The 22,145-nt window shown below is 41.8% G+C and overlaps 1 protein-coding gene across 1 annotated transcript in view; it reads left to right on the top strand.

Moving 5' to 3' along the window:
* ttll7 (tubulin tyrosine ligase-like family, member 7) overlaps window positions 1-21,677 on the top strand; it is a 157,802-nt gene extending 136,125 nt beyond the window's left edge. The window contains exons 19-21 of the mRNA XM_064990545.1: window positions 5,390-5,550; window positions 7,351-7,524; window positions 18,181-21,677. Of these exons, the coding sequence (XP_064846617.1) occupies window positions 5,390-5,550; window positions 7,351-7,524; window positions 18,181-18,301 (456 nt within the window). The 3' untranslated portion in view covers window positions 18,302-21,677. The remainder of the gene's footprint in view (window positions 1-5,389; window positions 5,551-7,350; window positions 7,525-18,180) is intronic.
* The last annotated feature ends 468 nt before the right edge of the window (window positions 21,678-22,145 follow it).

The following is a 22,145-nucleotide window of genomic DNA, read 5'->3' as shown; positions in this document are numbered from 1 at the left end:
TACAGAAACCCAGCCTAAAACCCCAAACAGCAAGCAATGCAGGTGTAGAAGCACAATGTTGGCAATTATACAGTGGGAAACAACTCTGTTGATCCCACAATGTTTGCAATTCTACAGGGGAAACAACTCTGTTGATCCCACAATGTTTGCAATTCTACAGTTGGAAACAACTCAAACGGTTGATCCCACAATGTTGGCAATTCTACAGGGGAAACAACTCAAACGGTTGATCCCACAATGTTGGCAATTCTACAGGGGAAACAACTCTGTTGATCCCACAATGTTGGCAATTCTACAGGGGAAACAACTCTGTTGATCCCACAATGTTGACAATACTACAGGGGAAACAACTCTAAATGTTGATCCCACAATGTTGACAATTATACAAGGGAAAACAACTCTGTTGATCCCACAGTGTTGACAATTCTACAGGGGAAACAACTCTGTTGATCCCACAATGTTGACAATACTACAGGGGAAACAACTCTAAATGTTGATCCCACAATGTTGACAATTCTACATTGGAAAACACCTCTGTGGATCCCACAATGTTGGCAATTATACAGTGGGAAACAATTCTAACTGTTGATCCCACAATGTTGACAATTCTACAGGGGAAACAACTCTGTTGATCCCACAATGTTGACAATTCTACAGGGGAAACAACTCTGTTGATACCACAATGTTGACAATTCTACAGTTGGAAACAATTCTAACTGTTGATCCCACAATGTTGACAATTCTACAGGGGAAAACAACTCTGTTGATCCCACAATGTTGACAATTCTACAGTGGGAAACCACTCTGTTGATACCACAATGTTGACAATTATACAGGGGAAAACAACTCTGTTGATCCCACAATGTTGGCAATTCTACAGGGGAAACAACTCTGTTGATCCCACAATGTTGACAATACTACAGGGGAAACAACTCTAAATGTTGATCCCACAATGTTGACAATTCTACATTGGAAAACAACTGTTTTGATCCCACAATGTTGGCAATTCTACAGGGGAAAACAACTCTGTTGATCCCACAATGTTGGCAATTCTACAGGGTGAAAAAAACTCCAACTGTTGATCCCACAATGTTGACAATTCTACATTGGAAAACAACTGTGTTGATCCCACAATGTTGGCAATTATACAAGGGAAAACAACTCTGTTGATCCCACAGTGTTGACAATTCTACAGGGGAAACAACTCTGTTGATCCCACAATGTTGGCAATTATACAGGTGAAACAACTCTGTTGATCCCACAATGTTGACAATTCTATAGGGGAAAACAACTCTGTTGATCCCACAATGTTGACAATTCTACAGGGGAAACAACTGTGTTGATCCCACAATGTTGGCAATTATACAGGTGAAACAACTCTGTTGATCCCACAATGTTGACAATTCTATAGGGGAAAACAACTCTGTTGATCCCACAATGTTGACAATTCTACATTGGAAAACAACTGTGTTGATCCCACAATGTTGGCAATTATACAGGTGAAACAACTCTGTTGATCCCACAATGTTGACAATTCTACAGTGGGAAACCACTCTGTTGATCCCACAATGTTGACAATTCTACAGTGGGAAACAACTCTGTTGATCCCACAATGTTGGCAATTATACAGGGGAAACAACTCTGTTGATCCCACAATGTTGACAATACTACAGGGGAAACAACTCTAAATGTTGATCCCACAATGTTGACAATTCTACATTGGAAAACAACTGTGTTGATCCCACAATGTTGGCAATTCTACAGGGGAAAACAACTCTGTTGATCCCACAATGTTGGCAATTCTACAGGGTGAAAAAAACTCCAACTGTTGATCCCACAATGTTGACAATTATACAAGGGAAAACAACTCTGTTGATCCCACAGTGTTGACAATTCTACAGGGGAAACAACTCTGTTGATCCCACAATGTTGGCAATTCTACAGGTGAAACAACTCTGTTGATCCCACAATGTTGACAATTCTACAGTGGGAAACAACTCTGTTGATCCCACAATGTTGACAATTCTACAGTGGGAAACAACTCTGTTGATCCCACAATGTTGACAATTCTACAGGGGAAACAACTCTGTTGATCCCACAATTTTGACAATTCTACAGGGGAAAACAACTCTAACTGTTTATCGGATACAGTTTTGACTATTGGTTTTCTGAGATGAGTATCTACACATTATCTACACATTGAACATATTCCCATATCCCTTGTTAAATCAATATTTTTGATTGGACTTTTTACATTGAATATGATCCGCGATTGCCAGTGACCCTAAGTAGTCCTACAGTAATAATACAGGCATTTACAGATGAGAAAGGGTTTTCAGTGAAATTGTATAATGTGGTCAGCAGTTATGTGGTTGCGGTCAGTCGTTGTGGGGTTGTGGTCCGTAGTTGTGCTCTCAGTAGTTGTGTGGTTGTGGTCAGTAGTTATGGTGAGTTGTTGTGGTCAGTAGTTTTGCGGTTCAGTAGTGGTCAGTAGATTTCTTAAATGACAGAGCTAGCTCGCTAACTAGAGACATAAGAAACTTGCTCGTGAGCTAACTAGTTAGCTAGCTAAATTTTTGGCCGTTAGAGCGTGAGAAGAGAGTCAAATGTGTGTCTCACAGCCAATGCACTTCTTATCTCACGCATTGAAAAGTACTGCTTTTATTTTTCTGATTAGTCAGCTCGTTAACTTTCAACTGTGCTCCAGTTTGTTTTGAGCCTGTAATTTAACATCATGAGCGGAACCTTTGTCCTGTCTTGCCACAGCGCTGTGACCTGCAGCACATTGAAGCATACAGTATCATTGGTCTATTTATGTAAGGTATCAAGGAGATCAGATGCATGTTTTTAACAAATGCTCCTCAAGATTAGAGTGGAGATGAATGGAGAGAGAGAACATTCTCTGCTGAGTTCATAAAACTGTAAAAGGAGTAGAACAGTGGTACTGTTTTATGTACAATGTTGCTGTTACTCCCGTCCCTATTGCAGAATGCAGCCTTTTGACAGCATGTACTGAAGTCAGTTTATTCGACACTTGCATTAGTCCCCTCGTTTGGTGATTGACATTTAGACTGTAATAACGAAAAGGCAGAAGACGGTATGTTTTAGCAGGGACGTTTGGTATGGTGACCTGATCATTTTGTCAAATAGATTGTGAACTCAAACGTGTAAGTTTGATTTAAAAAATAATTTGGTTAGGTTGGAGGGGCACATTTACGTAATCTTGTCTTCATGAGATGTTTTCTATTTACAGATCTTATTTAGGGGCTTCATAGCGAAGGGTGGGAATACATACGCATTCACCACTTTTCCTTTTTTTTGGTGTAATTTTCACTAATTTTCACTTAACCAATTTGGACTATTTTGTGTATGTCCGTTACATGAAATCCAAATAAAAATCCATTTAAATTATAGGTTGTAATGCAACAAAATAAGAAAAACGCCAATACTTTTGCAAGGCACTGTACTTTATTTAGTCTGATCAGTGGAACAATTCTCATTCTTTATATTGGGCTAAAACACAAAATTACTGCTCTTGTCAGTGAGAACACTGTAGTGTAATCACATATTTGAAATCTGATGTGTGTAGTTGTGTCTTTGAAAATTAATTTGTATTTGTATTTTTGCAGCCATTCGTGGTCAGTTTTGAATACAAATAAGCATTGGATATTAAATACTCCAGGAATCAAATATAATTTTTTACATTTTAGTATTGTGCACATGCTAGGCAGAGATTGTATGGTGGGTCACAACTCAGAAACGCTTCATATTTGTCTATGTAGAGTAAGACTATGGCAATGATCTCCAACTAGTAGGCATAAACCACCTGAATTATATATTCTTTAGATTTTTCTTGAAGGCTGGGTGATTTTGACACGGAGCACTTGGGAAACATAGATCAGGGGTGGCCAACCCTCCTGGAGAGCAAGCAGGATTTTGTTTGAAAAAAAAAAGTTTACAAAAAAATAGCATACTTTATATTTCATCCACCCCAAAAACTCAAAGTAAGAATGTCATCGAATTATGATTATATCATTTAATGTTCAAAACATCCTGAATACACCTGACCTGTGGTTTTTATTACAATACAATTCACCCTGGTCATAGGCCTAAGCCATGTCAAAATACATAGAATTGCAGGAAATTAGCTTTAAAACGGTGCAATTTTCCACCATCTAAGAGTTGTGCCACTGAAATTCACAGCAAATCTCACTCCAAGCTTTCTTCAAATGTTGTCAGCCCTATAAACGGCTTATTTTATCAGTAAAAAAGCATTAGTAGGACTATAGGAAACATCAGGTATTGAATTTACAAGTGTTGTTTGACAATATTTGCGTACTTCAGCTTATTAGGCAGTTAACCCACTGTTCCCCTGAACAGCCAGTTAACCCACTGTTCCTAGGCCAGTTAACCCACTGTTCCTAGGCCAGTTAACCCACTGTTCCTAGACCAGTTAACCCACTGTTCCTAGACCAGTTAACCCACTGTTCTTAGACCAGTTAACCCACTGTTCCTAGACCAGTTAACCCACTGTTCCTAGACCAGTTAACCCACTGTTCCTAGGCCAGTTAACCCACTGTTCCTAGGCCAGTTAAACCACTGTTCCTAGGCCAGTTAACCCACTGTTCCCCTGAACAGGCAGTTAACCCACTGTTCCCAGGCCGTCATTGAAAATAAGAATTTGTTCTTAACTGACTTGCCTAGTTAAATAAAGGTAAAAAAATAAAAATAAAGGAGTTACTTGTTCATATAAAACTGGTTCCTGAGTTGCTGGGCAATTAAGTTTAGTTTTGAACCACCATGTTAACTAATGGGAGTTTTTGGAATTACAAAAAATTAAATATTGTAAAAGGAGGTATAATAGTTATCAGAATGATTTTTGCAGGGTTTGTAATTTGGAGTGTTCTGTATCGTAAAAGGTGTATCAATAGCAATGTTTCAAAAATGTCATATTTTGGTCACCCAAGAGCTCCATGTTAAAATTAGCATTTTTAAGTGATTATATTTTTTAAAGTATGATGACTATAAAAATCATATGTCAGCAACTCAAGTTAGGCCTCTCTGCACACATGAAGTTAAATGGTATGTTTCACATAAAGCTGTAGGAGTAGTAGCGGTGAGAAGAAGACGAAGAAGAAGTGACGAATGACAGTAGTGTGTTGCTTTGCAAGCACACTCTTAATTAATTATTGTGTTGCGGTGGTCTTTCATGCTGTCCCTCTGGCATCTGTTGAAACCTTGATTTATTTAGATTTTCTTTTCTCTCTCCCTCCTATCTCGTGCATTTTTTTTCATGTTTGATGAAGTTTCTTGACATCGTACGTACTAACGTTGTCCTCTTCCTATCACTTTCCCTTTTTTTCATCTGTTTCTTCAATGTCCCATGAAGGTTCTGGACATCGTCCGTACCAACGTACGCTCGGTGCTGCAGCGGCTTTGGAGGGAGCCCGACGTGGACAGTTTACATTTGTATCGCCTTTTCAACCGCGTCTTTAACCGACTGCTCTGGAGCCACGGACAGGGCCTGTGGAACTTATTCTCCAACACTGGGTAAGTCTCATTCTCTCTCTTGTTGTCTCTCTGAATCAATCTCTCTTTCCTTTCCTTTTCTGTCTCTGTCTTTCACTCTCTCTCTCAATACCTGATTTCTCTTCAATACTTGGTACTGTAGTGCTCAATCTCATATCGACCTCCGTCCACTATCCCCTATGCACCTGCAAAGATATGAGAGTATTAACAATATGGTAATAGCTCCACCTTGCCCTCGTCCTCTGATAGACTAAGTGGAATGTTCACCATTGTTCTTACACCTTTTCCAAGTCTCTCAGATCACTCCAAGTGCAAAGAGGGTAGTGTGTCTTTTTCTGCCTTGATAAGTGCATATTTCAGTAACAAATGTCCAGAAAGTATGTGGCAATCAAGTATGTAACAACTGAAATCCATGCTACAGCATGATAACAGCATTTATTAGGCTCCACATTCTGCCCAATGCATGTTTGATTGACAGCTGGTGCAGTTATTGACAGGCCCAGCCATGCACTGCTGTGGAGATGACAGAGAGACAGACAGACAGGCAGGCAGACATCCGGACAGGCAGGCAGACATCCGGACAGACAGACAGAGTAGACAGACAGTCCCTCTCATCCTGCAAAGAGCTACAGGGATGAAAGCAACACGTGTCTATCAGAGTCGAGACACATTTCTCAGTCTGCATAATGTGGACACAGATCTTGTTTTCTTATCATCGGGGCTTTTTATGTGTCAGAAAGGAAGGAAGGAAGGAAGGAAGGAAGGAAGGAGGAGGGCTAAAGTAGATCCCATACTCTTCTTTCTTCACTCACTTCTGTTTGTAGAAAGGTCCTTTGATGTCTCTCCCGACTTTTTTTGTGTGCCATTTTTGTGCCGACTGTAAGTGGCTTTCTACATAGTGACTCATCTCACTCTGCATCCTTAAGGAAACACACACACACTCCTATTCACATATCTACAGACACACACACACACACATACATTATATTATATCATCTTCAAGAGCCAGCTGTGGTGCAGCCAGCTTCTCATCTCGTTGCTGATAAAGGTTCAACCTTTTCCTCCCTCTCCATATTCTTTTTGTAAGCAGTTAGCAGCGCTCGTCGTGGGGGGCTACGTGGGTTTTTGTATAGCTGCCCCGGCAACTGCCACAGCTGGTAATTGATTGTCAATGACCGAGTGTGCCGTACTGTAGCCTTGTTCGAGTCAGTGAGTGGCTTTATTTCACTTGATGAGCGTCCGAGTCTCCGGGCGGATTAGCCAGCAGATGCGGCTCAGGCACCACATGCTGCTTGCGTCTAATTAGGGAGCGCGCTCTGGAGGATGTGGGCCGCCGTAGCCACAGGATAAACGCTGCAGGGGGGCCCGGCGTCATGCAGCGTTGAAGCCCACCTCGCTACTCGCTAAGACCAGGCGGTGTAAACGTACACTTGAGCTCCACGAAACCCCTCGTTTGATATTTCATCTGAGCAACTTCGACAATCAAACGCCGCCGCGACTATTGCAGTCGGAATTTAACAGGGCTTTGAAAGGGAAAGAAGAAAAAAACGGGTCTCTAAACCGTTCAAAAACCCAAAGAATTGAGAGGGAAGAGGAGAGACATTAAAACGCCCCGACCCCTCAGTACTCTCACTGTTCTGAGCGCCTCACAGTCGGGGGGAACGGCCAGTGTGATAAAGGAGGTTAAATGTACAGCATTTGTTTTATCCCCTATTATGTCTTTGTGTGTGTGTGTGTGTGTGTGTGTGTGTGTGTGTGTGTGTGTGTGTGTGTGTGTGTGTGTGTGTGTGTGTGTGTGTGTGTGTGTGTTCTGTGGCGCAGCTCGTCGTGGGAGACCATCTTCAGTAAGAGCAGCGAGGTGGTGTCGCAGCAGGAGCTCCAGTGTTGCCAGAGGCTTGTGCAGCTGTGCAGGGACTGCCTCCTCGTTGTCTACAAATTTGTCTCCGAGTCCCGGGGCTCGCTCACAGGCCTCAGCCCCGAATGGGACGACACTAGGTGAGGATCAACATCCAATCAACGTCCTCCTTTGTTTTCTACTGATGAAACATGCTTCCAACTTGAGTTGTAAAATCCTGTACACTTTTCAAAAAATCTTGGTTGGAGGTAGAAACTTTCCTGATGTTCCTGGGTTTTTCCTGAAATCCTGGTTGGGGGTAGAAACTTTCCCAGTTCCCAGCTTTTACAGAATTCCTGGTTGGGGGACTCTATGCTAATTCCCTCCTGATTCTGGGAAGCCTCCAAACGGGATTTCTGAAAAAAAGTGTTGTTTTTCTTTACTCCAACTCCCAATATGGAGTTGTTAGTGAGACAAGACTTGGACAACGTTATGATTCCCATTGGTTTTACAATGTTTCGAATCTCAGACCTGATGAAAATTATAGTAGGGATCAGAATATAATGTGTTGTGCACCCCACCAATATATATATATTTTTTTTGATTCATTTTCTTTCTCTATCTAGCACCTGAACCAAGTGGTAGGTGTTTATATTTCCTCTTTCAGTGTTTCTCCTAACAATACCTGGGCTAGGTGGTACCCCCCACTTCCCTGCCTAACTCTGTTGCCCCCCTGCCAAGCTTTAATATTACTCCTTAAACCCCCAACACCTCTACCCTTCCTAATCCCTAAAAAAAATATGGTTTTCATTTGAAACTTTTGATGCCGGCAGCTCACAGTGTTATTTCCGAACCTTTGTACCCCGACAACTCCCCATTCCGCTCTAACTACGATTCTTCACAGGAATCTCACCTGACCAACAACTGACCCCTTCTATTTTTAATCCTCATAAGACTTGGTGGGGGTTTTGAACGTGTAAACTTTTAAGATGCGTCCCAAATGGCACTCTATCACCAACAAAAGTTCAGACACACCTACTCATTTTTCTTTATTTGTACTATTTTCTACATTGTACAATGATAGTGAAGATATCAAAACGTTGAAATAACACATATGGAATCATTTAGTAACCAAAAAAGTGTCAAACCAATCAAAATAGATTTTAGATTCTTCATAGTAGCCACCCTTTGCCTTGATGACAGCTTGGCATTCTCTCAACAGCTTCACATAGAATGTTTTTCCAAAAGTCTTGAAAGAGTTCCCACATATGCTGAGCAGGCTGCTTTTCCTTCACTCTGAAGTCCAACTCATTCCAAACCATCTCAATTGGGTTGATGTTGGATGATTGTGGAGGCCAGGTCATCTGATGCAGCACTCCATCACTCTACTTCTTGGTCAAATAGCCCTTAAGCAGCCTGGAGGTGTGTTGGATTATTTTCCTGTTGAAAAACAAATGATAGTCCCACTCAGCGCAAACCAGATGGGATGGCATATCGCTGCAGAATGCTGTAGTAGCCATGATGGTTAAGTGTGCCTTGAATTCTAAATAAATCACTGACAGTGTCACCAGCAAAGCACCCCCACACCATCACACCTCCTCTTCTATGCTTCACAGTGAGAACCACACATGCGGATATTATCCGTTCACCTACTCTGCATCTCACAAAGACACAGCGTTTAGAACCAGAAATCTAAAATTTGGACTCATCAGACCAAGGAGAGATTTCCACCGGTCTAATGTCCATTGCTTGTGTTTCTTGACCCAAGCAAGTCTCTTCTTATTATTGGTTTCCTATTGGTTTCCTTTAGTAGTGATTTCTTTGAAGCAATTCAACCACGAATTCAACCACGAAGGCCTGATTCACGCAATCTCCTCTGAAAAGTTGATGTTGGGATGTGTCTGTTACTGGGATGTGTCTGTTACTTGAACTCTGTTAAGCATTTATTTGGGCTGCAATCTGAGGTGCAGTTAACTCTAATGAACTGCAGTAGAGGTAACTCTAGGTCTTCCTTTCCTGTGGCGGTCCTCATGAGAGCCAGTTTCATCATAGCGCTTGATGGTTTTTGCGACTGCACTTGAAGAAACTTGAAAAGTTCTTGAAATGTTCTGCATTGACTGACCTTCATGTCTTAAAGTAATGATGGACTGTCGTTTCTCTTTGCTTATTTGAGCTGTTCTTGCCATAATATGGAATTAGTCTTTTACCAAATAGGGCTATTTTCTCTATACCACCCCTACCTTGTCACAACACAACTAATTGGCTAAAACACATTAAGGAGGAAATAAATTCCACAAATTAACTTTTATCAAGGCACACCTGTTAATTAAAATGCATTCCAGATGACTTCCTCATGAAGCTGGTTGAGCGAATGCCAAGTGTGTGCAAAGCTGTCATCAAGGCAAAGGGTGGCTACTTTGAAGAATCTCAAATATAAAATATACTTTTCTGGTTACTACATGATTCCATATGTGTTATTGCATAGTTTTGATGTCTTCACTATTATTCTACAATGTAGAAAATTGTAAAAATAAAGAAAAACCCTGGAATGAGTAGATGTGTCCAAACTTTTGACTGGTACTATATATAGTGCACTACTTTTGACCATAGCCTATGGGCCCTGGTCAAAAGTAGTGCACTATATAGGGAATGTGGTGCTATTTGGAACACAAGCTAAGAACACACAGGGCTACAATGTTAACAGGAAGTAATGACCTTGGGATTAGCGTGCAGGTTAGCAAGCCCCCTGAGGCCAGTTTAATTCAATTATGAGCCAGATGAGGCGCGCCACAAATGACCTTACGCCTGCTCCTTCCCCCAGAACGCTTTAGATGATTCATAACCAGCGTATATTTAACAGGCTATCACTTTGCACTTTCTAATTTAGTCATTAAAAAGGGTGGGAGTCGGGGGGATTTTGGATAGTCTGGATTAGGTCCCAATCAACATCATGAAGGGGAAAGTAAAAATGTAACAAATGCCTACATTAGTTTAAAACAAAGTAACTTTAGCTACTTTGTTAACTGTGCGCTTTCTCCCCTTCCTACAGTAAATAACAACTCTATTCAGATTATTAAGTAGCAGCCTACCTGTTTTTACGCCTGTCCTTCTCATTTAACTTTTAGTTCTGTCCTTTTAATTCCATCTTCCATTTATTCGTTTAGATTTCTCCTAATAACTTGCAATACGGAGGCTCTAGCTCTGACTGTGGCCTAGTGCCAGTTTTTTGACTTGTGATTGGACGACAACAACAACAAGCTACACACGCCACTGTTATGAAAAGCCAAATCAGCAGAAATTATAAAAAATCTCTCTTTCTTTGTGGGACGCATGATGTAGACCATCTATATTGTGAATTCACATGGAATTGTATGATTTCTTTCTTACAGTTTTAACAGAAAACCAGCAGTTTAAACATTAAGAAAATGTTTCCATTTGTCACATCCGTAGTCTGGATACACCGACTTTGTCTGCGTTCCAAATGATACCCTTTTCCCTATATAGTGAACTATTTTGGACCAGAGCATAATAGTCAACTGTGTTGAAGAATCTCCTTTAAAGAACTTCATGCCATCATCTTTGAGGAACTTGACGCCTTTCAATGGCAAGAGGCAGGGGTAGGAGTGGGGTGGTGTGTGTGTGTCGGACTAAACAATTATTTTTTGGGTATTTTGACGTTTCTATTGACAGGTATTGTTTGAGAATATGAGGTGGGGAGATAGATGAGAGGGATACAGCATAGAAAAGTGAGTGGCGGAACAGGTATTGAACCACTGTCTCCAGGGGAATATGTGGTTCGGCACCGACCAACCAGCGGCCCACGTTTAGCACTCCTATGGGGAAAGTCATGCATATGAAAGAGAATTAAGCAACCTGCCTGAATTAATACTATTTACCTGCTTAGCCCTTGAGGGGTATCCTTCCCTCTGTCCATTCAAATAATACATTGGTCTATCTCTCAACGTCCTGTGGCTGTGTGTGGGTGTATGTTTGTGTGTGTGCTCACCACGGAAGCTCAGCATTGGCTGCGGGACCAGCCGCCTCCGCCCATGGCTCTTCTTCCTCTTCCACTGCCTCTTCTTCCTCTGCCATCTCGCCCATTGACGCAGGTCTATGCTCGATTCAGTGACCTCTATTCCTCCCCTCACTCTGGCCTCACCCCTTTGCTGCCTACAGACTGAGTCCTGACCAGGGTTCATCTCATTTTGCTTGGAAAGACCACACGTTGCAAACATCCAAATGCTAGTAGAGACCGCTTGCTAGTTTTGGAGGCAGCTTTATGTTTTCTAGCAAAGAGCAGTGTGGTAGCTGACTATCTGTGAATAAGTTCATTGTTTTTTCCCACAGTTTGCCATGTTAATTAGCTAGCTAGCCAAAGGCAGCGTTATGTTTGCTAGCGAAGAGCATTGCTGTAGCTAACTGTGAATAAGTGAATTATTTCGTCCCTCAGCTAGCTAGCTAAATGCAGCATTACGTTTGTGAGAAAAGAGAAGTGTGGTAGCTAACTAACTGAATATGTGAATAGTTTCACCCCACAGTTAGCCAAGTTAGTTCGCTAGCTAAAGTTATTTACAGTTAGTTAGCAACTGCTCCTACACTCTTTCACTAGCTACCGTGATGCTTTCAAAAACATGGTAATGAGGTGTCTCCAGTTGTGTTTACACTTTCCAAGTGTATTCTATTTAAATTCAGTCAATTCTGGACAGGAATCGAAATTAAAAATTCAAGAATCCAAACATCTTGGACCCTTGGACTTTCAATTCACCATCTGAATTTGACTGAAATAAAAATGGAATTGAGCCCTACTCCAATTCCCCACTGCACACCTTCCTGCTAACTGTGGCTTACTGTAGCTGTGTCCCAATAGTCTCAGATAGATTCCTCACCTTGTCTCCTTTTTTCGTCTAAAGGTCAAGAAAGCTGACTGGTGAAAGGACAGATTAGAGGTTATGTAGAAAAGGAGGCAAGGGAAGTAAACAAATTGAGACTGTTGGGAAGCAGCCTGTCAACATGCAATCGCAAGAGACTGTGAGCCCTGGCCGGCCAATAACCTAACCTCTTCTCGTCACTTCCATTGCACTGCGTGCTTAGCACAGTTTCACAACGATGGCCATCCTTCCTTTGATTCCATCAGACACTTGTGATTGCCCCATGGCCACCATGGGGCTGGTTACAGTTCTTTTGTCATTAGCCACATGCTTTGTCTCGATGGGGTGACATTATGTCTGCCTATGAGAAGAGCACCATCTTGCACCTGTCACCTCCTTCTGCTAGCCTGTGACTCATACCCTACTCACTGCCGTTGTGTCTGGACCCCCTGACCTGCATCCTTATGCTGCCTGCTTACCTGACACACACACACACTAACATGCTCATAAATGCACACATATGCAACACACACGCGCATGCCGAACACACACACACTCACACTCTCACATACGCATTTTACACAGACATATATTCTGCAGCACACACACACTGGAGTGGGTCTCAGTGATGAGAGACTCTAACTTAAGCACATCTCATGGTAGGAGTACAGAATACGTGTCAGTGATCACTTACAAGAGAACAGACCTCTTTCTGTGTGGCCAGAACATATGAACATATGAACATAGTCACACAACAGTATTATTGTGAGCTTAGATGGCTTTTCACCCTAGTGAATTGAACCAAACTGAACAGACCAATATTTACTGAGCTGGCTTGGTTACACATCCAACATAGTCGCTTGAATCCAGCTGAAAAGTACAATGTGAATTATTCTATTCAGTACAGTTAAGGTTTTGGACCTTATTTCATTTTTTCCCTTTTTTTTTAATGAATAATCAGGTTAATTGGGTTTTGTCTGTGGAATCGGTCAAAGATTACCTTTTCCGTACGGCTTTTGATCATGTTCACTTCTTTCACTCTGTTATTCCGCTTGGCAGTTGTGTTGCTAACAGAGCCCTGAAAAGTGCTGGGCCAGTTGGAGGTACTCCACATAATATAGCGGTGAGTTTGGAGCTCGTTCTCTTCACACTGACGATTTGAATTGAAGCAGGGCTCCACAGCAGTTGCTTCTCCTGGACTTTCAACTGGCAGGTTACTGCAAGCAGCTCATCCATGATCAAAAGCCCAAGACCTGGAAGACGTGTTACAGAGGGTCCAATTAACTGCACCCCCGCAGAGTGATCAGGGCTCGGAAAGTGTCGGGACCATATCACGCGTTTGGCCTACCTAGTGTGGGCAGAATGTTCTCTGTGTGAATTCATGAGAAATAGAAAGACAAAATAGTACACACAATCACCACCCACAAGCATCACCACATAGTTCATGTTTGAATTTCAATTCTTGCAGTGGAATTTCCATACATTGGCCAACAAAATATGGTTATGCCTTCCAGGAAGTGTAACACACACCAAAGTTTCAGACTGAACACGGTCTAACGAGTTTGTAATAAAACTCAAACAGAACAGATATCAGATACAGAGGAAAGCCTTCAGGAGAAATCAAAGCTTCTTCCAGAAATGGATCCCTATTCCCTATGTAGTGCACTACTTTTAAACAGATTAGGGAATAGGGTGCCATTTTGGACACAGACCGACATAATCAGAAACGAGGAAAGGGATGAACCCGAAAGGTGACAGAAAATCCTGCAACATCATCTTAAACTGTAAGTTTAAATGTCAATGTCCCATCCGAAACCATTGTAAGCACCTGAAGTCGCGAGGATGTAGCGAAGCAGTACAGCAATTCGAGAGGGTATTGGCTAAGTAATCCGCCCTCCCTCACTCTCCTTCTCTTCCGGCCTTGCTCCATTGAATGGTTGAGCTCCAGAACAGGCCAAGTAGTACTGTGGGTGGGTAGTTTAACAACCGCAATCGAAAGTACCCGCACGGCCCACTTGAGTGGTTTTCAAGGACATTCTACTTGAACTAAATGAAGTTAATTTGAATCCTGCCCAACTCTCCTGGGTCTGGCTCTATTGCGGCAGATGCCCTCGACGCAGCAAGTCTTTTTTTGGTCGACTTTAAAAAGAAGAAGAAGCAGCTCGACTAATTTGTCCAGGAGATATTTTACAGGGAAAGTATGTCAGAGTGAACACTGTTATCTGCCAGCAAACAGAAGAACATTAATTCACACCATAATCCACATGGTTCAGTTGACAAACTGTTTTATTAGTTAGCCATTCAAATCTGTAAAATTCGATCAAGCTTTTTACTCAAATGCCATTTTCGTTCTCCCTGAGTTACTTCATTGATGTCCCTTGCCATTTTGAATGAGTTGAAATGTTGATACATATAGTTAAATAACATATTATACGCCTTGTTATAAGACATTATACAGGTGCATACATGCTTATAAGTTATTAAGCAAAGTGTTACAGCGAGTTGTTTCTGTTTGAGCTGTTTGAGATGTACTCGTATTTAAAGAGGAAATCTGCAATTCAAACAATAAAGTGGTGAACATGCCACTTTTTTGGTAATTAGCTTAGGCATGGGGCTGGAGAAATGTAACCACTCTCAAATTCATAAACAGAGCAATGGATGCAAGAATTGACCATAATCTCAGAATTATAGTTTTAACCATGTTTTGAGGCTATACAGTGTTTGTTTACAATTGCATTGTTTACAAACAAGGGATTTAAACAAGCTTATATTTTAGCTTCTGATGGGGGTAGGACAGTTGATCTAAGCTCATTAGGCATTTGTAAGTTATAGTCTTCATCAATCAATCGGTTTACAGCATTAATTTCAAAGTAAAGAAATGGGCAAATCAGATTGCAAATCAGATTGCGGTTTTATTCAAGCTCTCCGTAGCCGATGTGAGTAAGACCTTTAAACAGGTAAACATGCACAATGCGGATTACCAGGACCCGTACTCAGACCAGCTGGCAAGGGTCCGACTGACATTTTCATTTTCAACCTCACCTTGACCCAGTCTGTAATACCTACATGTTCCAAGCAGACCACCATAGTCCTTGTGCCCAAGAACCCCAAGGTAACCTGACGAAATGACTATCGCCTCGTTGCACTCCGTAGCCATGAAAAGCTTTGAAAGGTCATGTCTCACATCGACATCATCATCCCAGACACCCTGGACACAGTCCAATTCTCATACAACCCCAACAGATCCATAGATGACACGATCTCTATTGCACTCTACACTGCCCACTCCCACCTGGACAAGAGAAACACCTATGTGAGAATGCTGTTCATTGACTACAGCTCAGCGTTCAACACCATAGTGCCAACACCAAGCTCATCACTAAGCTAAGGGCCCTAGGACTGAACACCTCCCTTTGCAGCTGGATCCTATATTTCCTGACTGGCTGCCCCCTGTTGCTGAGGATAAGCAACAAAACATCCGCCACGCTGACCCACAACATGGGGATCCCTCAGGAGTGCGTGCTTATTCCCCTGCTGTACTCTCTTTTCACCCACGACTCCAACACCATCATTAAGTTTGCTGACGACACAACGGTGGTAGGCCTGATCACTGATGACAGTGAGACGGCCTGTAAGGTAGAGATCAGAGATCTGGCAGTGTGGTGCCATGGCAACAACCTCTCCCTCAACGTCAGCAAGACAAAGGAGCTTATTGTGGACTACAGGAAACGGAGGGCCGAGCACATCGCCCATTCACATCGACGGAGCTGTAGTGGAGCTGTTCAAGAGCTTCAAGTTCCTCAGTGTCCACATCACTAAGGATCTATCATGGTCCACACACACCAACACAGTCATGAAGAGGGCACGACAATGCTTCTTCCCCCTCAGGAGGCTTAAAGGATTTGGCACGAGCCATCATATCCTCAAAAAGTTCTACAGCTGCAACATTGGGAGCATCTTGACTGGCTGCTTCACCGCTTGGTACGGCATCTGCTTGCATCCTACCACAAGGGACTACAGATGGTAGTGTGTACCGCCCAGTACATCACTGGGGCCAAACTACCCATCATCCAGGACCTCTATACCAGGTGGTGTCAGAGGAAGGACCATAATTCTTTCAAAGATTCCAGACACCCAAGTCATAGACTGTTCTCTCAGCTTCCGCACTGCAAGCGGTACCAGTCAAATTTCTCAACCAAGTCTAGAACCAACAGGACCCTGAACAGCTTCTATCCCCCAAGCCATAAGACTGCTAAATAGTTAGTCCGGGTAACTATTAGTTAACTATTTAACTATCTGCATTGGCCCTTTTTGCACAAGTTTTATTTTTTACTCATCACATATGCTGCTTCTACTGTTTATTATATATCCTGTTGCCTAGTTACTTAATTCCTAGTTGTATGTACTGTACATATCTACCTCAATTACCTTGTACTCCTGCACATTGATTCAGTATTGGCACCCTGTGTATATAGCTAAGTTATTGTAATTCACTGTGTATTTATTATTACACTGAACAAAAAATATTAATGCAACATGCAACAATTTCATGATAAATTGTAGACCACACTATCTACCAAGAAAGTTCTCATCTATATTATTCGTAGCCGTCTATTTGCCACCACAAACTGATGCTGACACTAAGGCGCACTCAATGAGCTGTAAAAGCCTATTTGGAGGAGGTCAGAGACCTGGCCAAGTGGTGCCAGGACAACAACCTCTCCTTTAATGTGATCAAGTCAATTGTGGACTACAGGAAAAGGAGGACCGAGCACGCCCACATTCTCATTGACGGGGCTGTAGTGGAGCAGGTTGAGAGCTTAAATTGGCGTCCTTGGCGTCCACATCACCAACAAACTAACATGGTCCAAGCACACAAAGACAGTCATGAAGAGGGCACGACAAATCCTATTTCCCCTCAGGAGACAGAAAAGATTTTGGGTCCTCAGATCCTCAAAAGGTTTTACAGCTGCACCATCGAGAGCATCCTGAGTGGTTGCATCACTATATGGCAACTGCTCGGCCTCCAACTGCTAAGCACTACAGGGGGTAGTGCGTACGGCTCAGTACATCACCGGGGCCAAGCTTCCTGCCATCCAGGACCTCTATACCAGGTCCTAAAGGCCCTAAACATTGTCAAAGACAGCCACCTAGTTGTAGAATGTTCCCTCTGCTACCGTACGACAATGGGTACCGAAATGCCAAGTCTAGGTCTAAGAATCTCCTAAATAGCTTCTAACCCCAAGCCATAAGACTCCTGAACAGCTAATCAAATGGCCACCCAGACTATTTACATTGACACCCCCCCCCCCCTTTTTGTTTTTACACTGCTGCTATTCACAGTATTATCTATGCATAGTCACTTTACAAATGACCTTGACTGAACTGTATATATCCTCGTTATTGTTATGTAATTTCCTTGTGTTACTTTATGATTTAAACAAATAATAATAATACTTACGTTTATTTAGTAAATCTTTTCTTAACTCTATTTCTTGAACTGCCTTGATGGTTAAGGGCCTGTAAGTAAGCATTTCACGGTAAAGTCTACACCTCTTGTATCCGGTGCGTGTGACAAATAACATTTGATTTAATTAGAACAGATCCAGGCGCTCTAGATTCACTTTCTCACGCTATCTCACCTCACACTGGAGTTATTCCCACCTTTTCTACCTACTGTATATCTTTTTGCAGGTGTCTATTTGATGGCTGCAGATCTCATAGTCATAGCTCATCATTGGAAAGGTACTGTACTTTAGTCGAGGCTGAAACAAAAGGGGAGACTCATCCTCATCTCGTGAATGTGTCGTCAGCTTGCAGGGATAAAGGTGCTAATGCGGCCATGATCTCTTCGCTGTGACCCTTTGGGCCTCTAATCCTCCTCTCATTATGTCCCTTGTCCACCTTCCCCCTCCTCTCTTCCCTCCATCCTTCCCTCCGTCTGTGCAGGTATCTGCTGCCAGTGACCTCCCAGTTCATCATGAAGTGGCCTTCATCCAGCTTCGGCCATGTCTCCTCGGCCATGCCGCGCTCACGCAGTCTGTTCACCACCCGGATGGGTCAGTTCTGACTGACCGCCCAGGCCCACCCTCATGAGCTGTAACCCCCAGCCAATCCCTCCTCCCCTCCACTAACCAGTTGAGAGGGCTGAACTGGTGGACCTTGGACCCCACAGCGGCCCCACAAAGGCCAGAGCATATGGGTGAGATTAGTGACACCCTTGCTCAGCCCAGAACACTCCAATGTTCCAACAGGACTCTTGAACTGAGCTCCACTTAGTGTCAGACAATGGGTCATTCTCATGTGCCCCGACCCAGTCTTTCTGTGTCTCTCTCGATCTCGTATTATCTCTCTCTCTCTCTCTCATTGTCTTTCTTTCTCTCTCTCTCTCTCATTGTACCTTACATTGCTGTAGTATATCCGCTCACTGTACAGTTACAAGTCAAAGTACTGTAAAGGAAACAGAACAAGGTTTCTTACATTTATTTAGTCAAATGTTCCATGAATGCAGTGAATGCTGACGCAGTGTGCAGATGGAATGAGATTAACAGGTTATCCCTTTGTTGAGAAAAAAAATAAGCTTTTTTTTGCTGGCTATGAAAATTGCTAAATGTATTTTGGTGCTGTTTGTATTTTATTTATTTTTTAACTTATTTCAATGTGATGCTTTAGTTTACATTGTTTTAACAGTCACTTTATGCTCCTGTCAATACAACCCAAAGTACAGTAGAGCGAGGAAAGACTCATTTATTTTAAACAATTGGGTCAATTGCAACCAACAGGTAGAACGTGCAGCTGCAGGTTCGCGCTTGATTTCTTAAAACGCTACTAACGGGAGATTACATGCACTTGCGTGTTAAAACAAACTAGCTTGCAACCAAAAACCCACCAGGATAAACCAGCAGATCAGTTGAATTAATCAATATTTATTGTCAGAATATATACCCAGTGAATTGTAAGAAACTCGAGTATAGTATAGTTCAGTACAGGGACGTAGAGTATAGTACATTACAGTAGAGTACTTAACTGCAACTACACTATTCTGCACTCTACTGAGATATACTCTACTCGAGTACAGTAAAGTATAATACAGTACATTATAGAAGTTTATGTTTGGGCCACATTAGAATATAATTTGTAATTTGACATACCTTGATTAGACTCTAATTTAATAAAAATATAGGTTTGTATTAACAAAATCATGATTGTTTTGATTAAGTTGATTTTAGTTCAGGAATAGTTTATTTTCCCCTTTTGATAAGAAATTGCCATACTGTATTAAGACAAGTTATTAATGGTTTAAATATTGGAAATGAAAAGTAAGTATACCAACACAAGCTTCACATTAATAAAATGTATAGCGTAAATTGGCACAGTAGATTATCGCTGGTAAACGAGGAATTACCTCATTGCAGTTGTACGGAATGATTGTCAGATATTTAAATCTGTGCTTAATCTGCTCAAATATTAGTTTTAATTTATACCGAAGATAATACCCAGAGGGCTAAATAGTCTTGAAAATGTTTTGCAGCAACCGGGAATGAAAGTTAACATCGACATCAGCTTTAGGGAGGGGTAAAATGGCCGCTAATAGTGGTTGCAATTGAGATCGGCAGTGTGGGTGATTTTAGGGCATATTGATGCTTGAACGAGAGACCACCTCATTTTGAGACCGTGCTCAATGTTGGTTGCAGTTGACCCTTAAACGTTTAACTATAGCTTATATTTTGGGTCTGTATTGACAAGTGCAGCACAGTATAGCCACAGAGTGTCTAGAATGTTTATTTCCAACTAGCGAGCCAAGCATCCCTGCTACTTAGTGAATGAGTTGACTTTGCAGCCTCACCGTAGGGAGCCAAAATGGATTCTCGGATATTGTCTTGTTGAATATGCACCTTGCAGTATATCACAACGTGGCTGGGTACCAGGTCAACTACATTGTTGACTACATTGTAGTCGTCTGCCATTTCTCACAACGTCTGGATAGGTGTTTATAGAAATCTGACGCCCGACTGGGAAGTCGTTGACATGGCTTGCATGCTTGCTGCGTGCAGCAAGACTGCAATATAGGTGATTTGGAACATGACCAAGGACTTACTCCACATACTGCTTATGATGCTGTAAGCAGTAGTTCTTGCATGCATAGATTATAGTTCTACACCCAGACGTTGTCCATAGACAGAACAACTGCATTAGTATGGGAAATACTTGAATTTTTGTGTTGTTAAATCTTTTGGTCTGCGCTCGCATTAAATACACAAATTTTGATTTTTGGGTATCTTAAATTACATATACAGTACCAGTCAAAAGTTTGGATACACCTACTCATTCAAGGGTTTTTCTTTATTTGTACTATTTTATACATTGTAGAATAATATTGAAGACATCAAAACTATGAAATAACACATATGGAATCATGTAGTAAGAAAAAAGGGTTAAACAAATCAAATTATATTTAATATTTGAGATTCTTCAAAGTAACCACCCTTTGCCTTGATGACAGCTTTGCACACTCTTGGCATTCTCTCAACCAGTGTCACCTGGAATGCTTTTCCAACAATCTTAAAGGAGTTCCCACATATGCTGAGCACTTGTTTTCTGCTTCGCTTCACTCTGCAGTCCAACTCATCCCAAACCTTTTCAGTTGGGTTGAGGGCGGGTGATTGTGGAGGCCAGGTCATCTGATGCAGCACTCCATCACTCTCCTTCTTGGTCAAATAGCCCTTAAACAGCCTTGAGGTGTGTTGGGTCATTGTCCTGTTGAAAAACAAATGATAGTCCCTAAACGCAAACCAGATGGGATCACTGACAGTGTCACCAACAAAGCACCCCCACAGCATCACACCTCGTCCTCCATGCTTCACGGTGGGAACCACACATGTAGAGATCATCCATTCATCTACTCTGCGTCTCACAAATCATCAGACCAAAGGACAGATTTCCGCCGGTCTAATGTCCATTGCTCATGTTTCTTGGCCCAAGCAAGTCTCCTCTTCTTATTGGTGTCTTTTAGTAGTGGTTTCTTTGCAACAATTCAACCATAAAGGCCTGATTCATGTAGTCTCCTCTGAACAGTTGATGTTGAGATGTGTCTCGGTCCTCATGAGAGCCAGTTTCATCATAGCGCTCGATGGTTTTTGCGACTGCACTTGAAGAAACTTTAAAAGTTCTTGAAATTTTCCGAATTGACTGACATTCATGTCTTAAAGTTAATGATTAACTGTCATTTTTCTTTGCTTATTTGAGCTGTTCTTGCCATAATATGGAATTGGTCTTTTACCAAACAGGGCTATCTTCTGTATACCACTCTTACCTTGTCACAACACAACTAATTGGTTCAAACGCATTAAGATGTAAATAAATTCCACAATTGAACTTTTATCAAGGCATACCTGTTAATTGAAATGCATTCCAAGAGACTACCTCATGGGTGAGAGAATGCCAAGTGTGTGCAAAGCTGTCATCAAGGCAAAGGGTGGCTACTTTGAAGAATCTCAAATGTGACGTTTATCACTTTGTAGTTTATTACATGATTCCATATGTGTTTTTTCATAGTTTTGATGTCTTCACTATTATGCTACAATGTAGAAAATAGTACAACTAAAGAAAAACCCTGGACTGAGTAGGCTTTTGACTGGTACTGTATGTGTTGTATCACATATGGATTGTATGACACATGATTTAGTTTGTGACATTTATGAGTGGGGGGCAAAAGTGGTTGCGATAATGTAATTATGTCATTGGCACCTCTGATGTCATACTTGTTGTCAGAGATTGGAACTAAAATTATTTTCCAATCGTTCCGAGCAGAGCCCTTATTTTTCTGTTCTATTCCGGTGATCCCACCAGAAAATAAAGTTCTGAACCGATTCGAACACAAAAAAGTAATGGTTCTATAGTTCATATATAAATGG

This window comes from Oncorhynchus masou, chromosome 16 (assembly GCF_036934945.1).
Source record: "Oncorhynchus masou masou isolate Uvic2021 chromosome 16, UVic_Omas_1.1, whole genome shotgun sequence".
In the NCBI taxonomy this organism is placed as follows: Eukaryota; Metazoa; Chordata; class Actinopteri; order Salmoniformes; family Salmonidae; genus Oncorhynchus; species Oncorhynchus masou.
The sequence above is the reverse complement of the archived record's forward strand: the minus strand, read 5'-3'. Positions and strand labels throughout refer to the sequence as shown.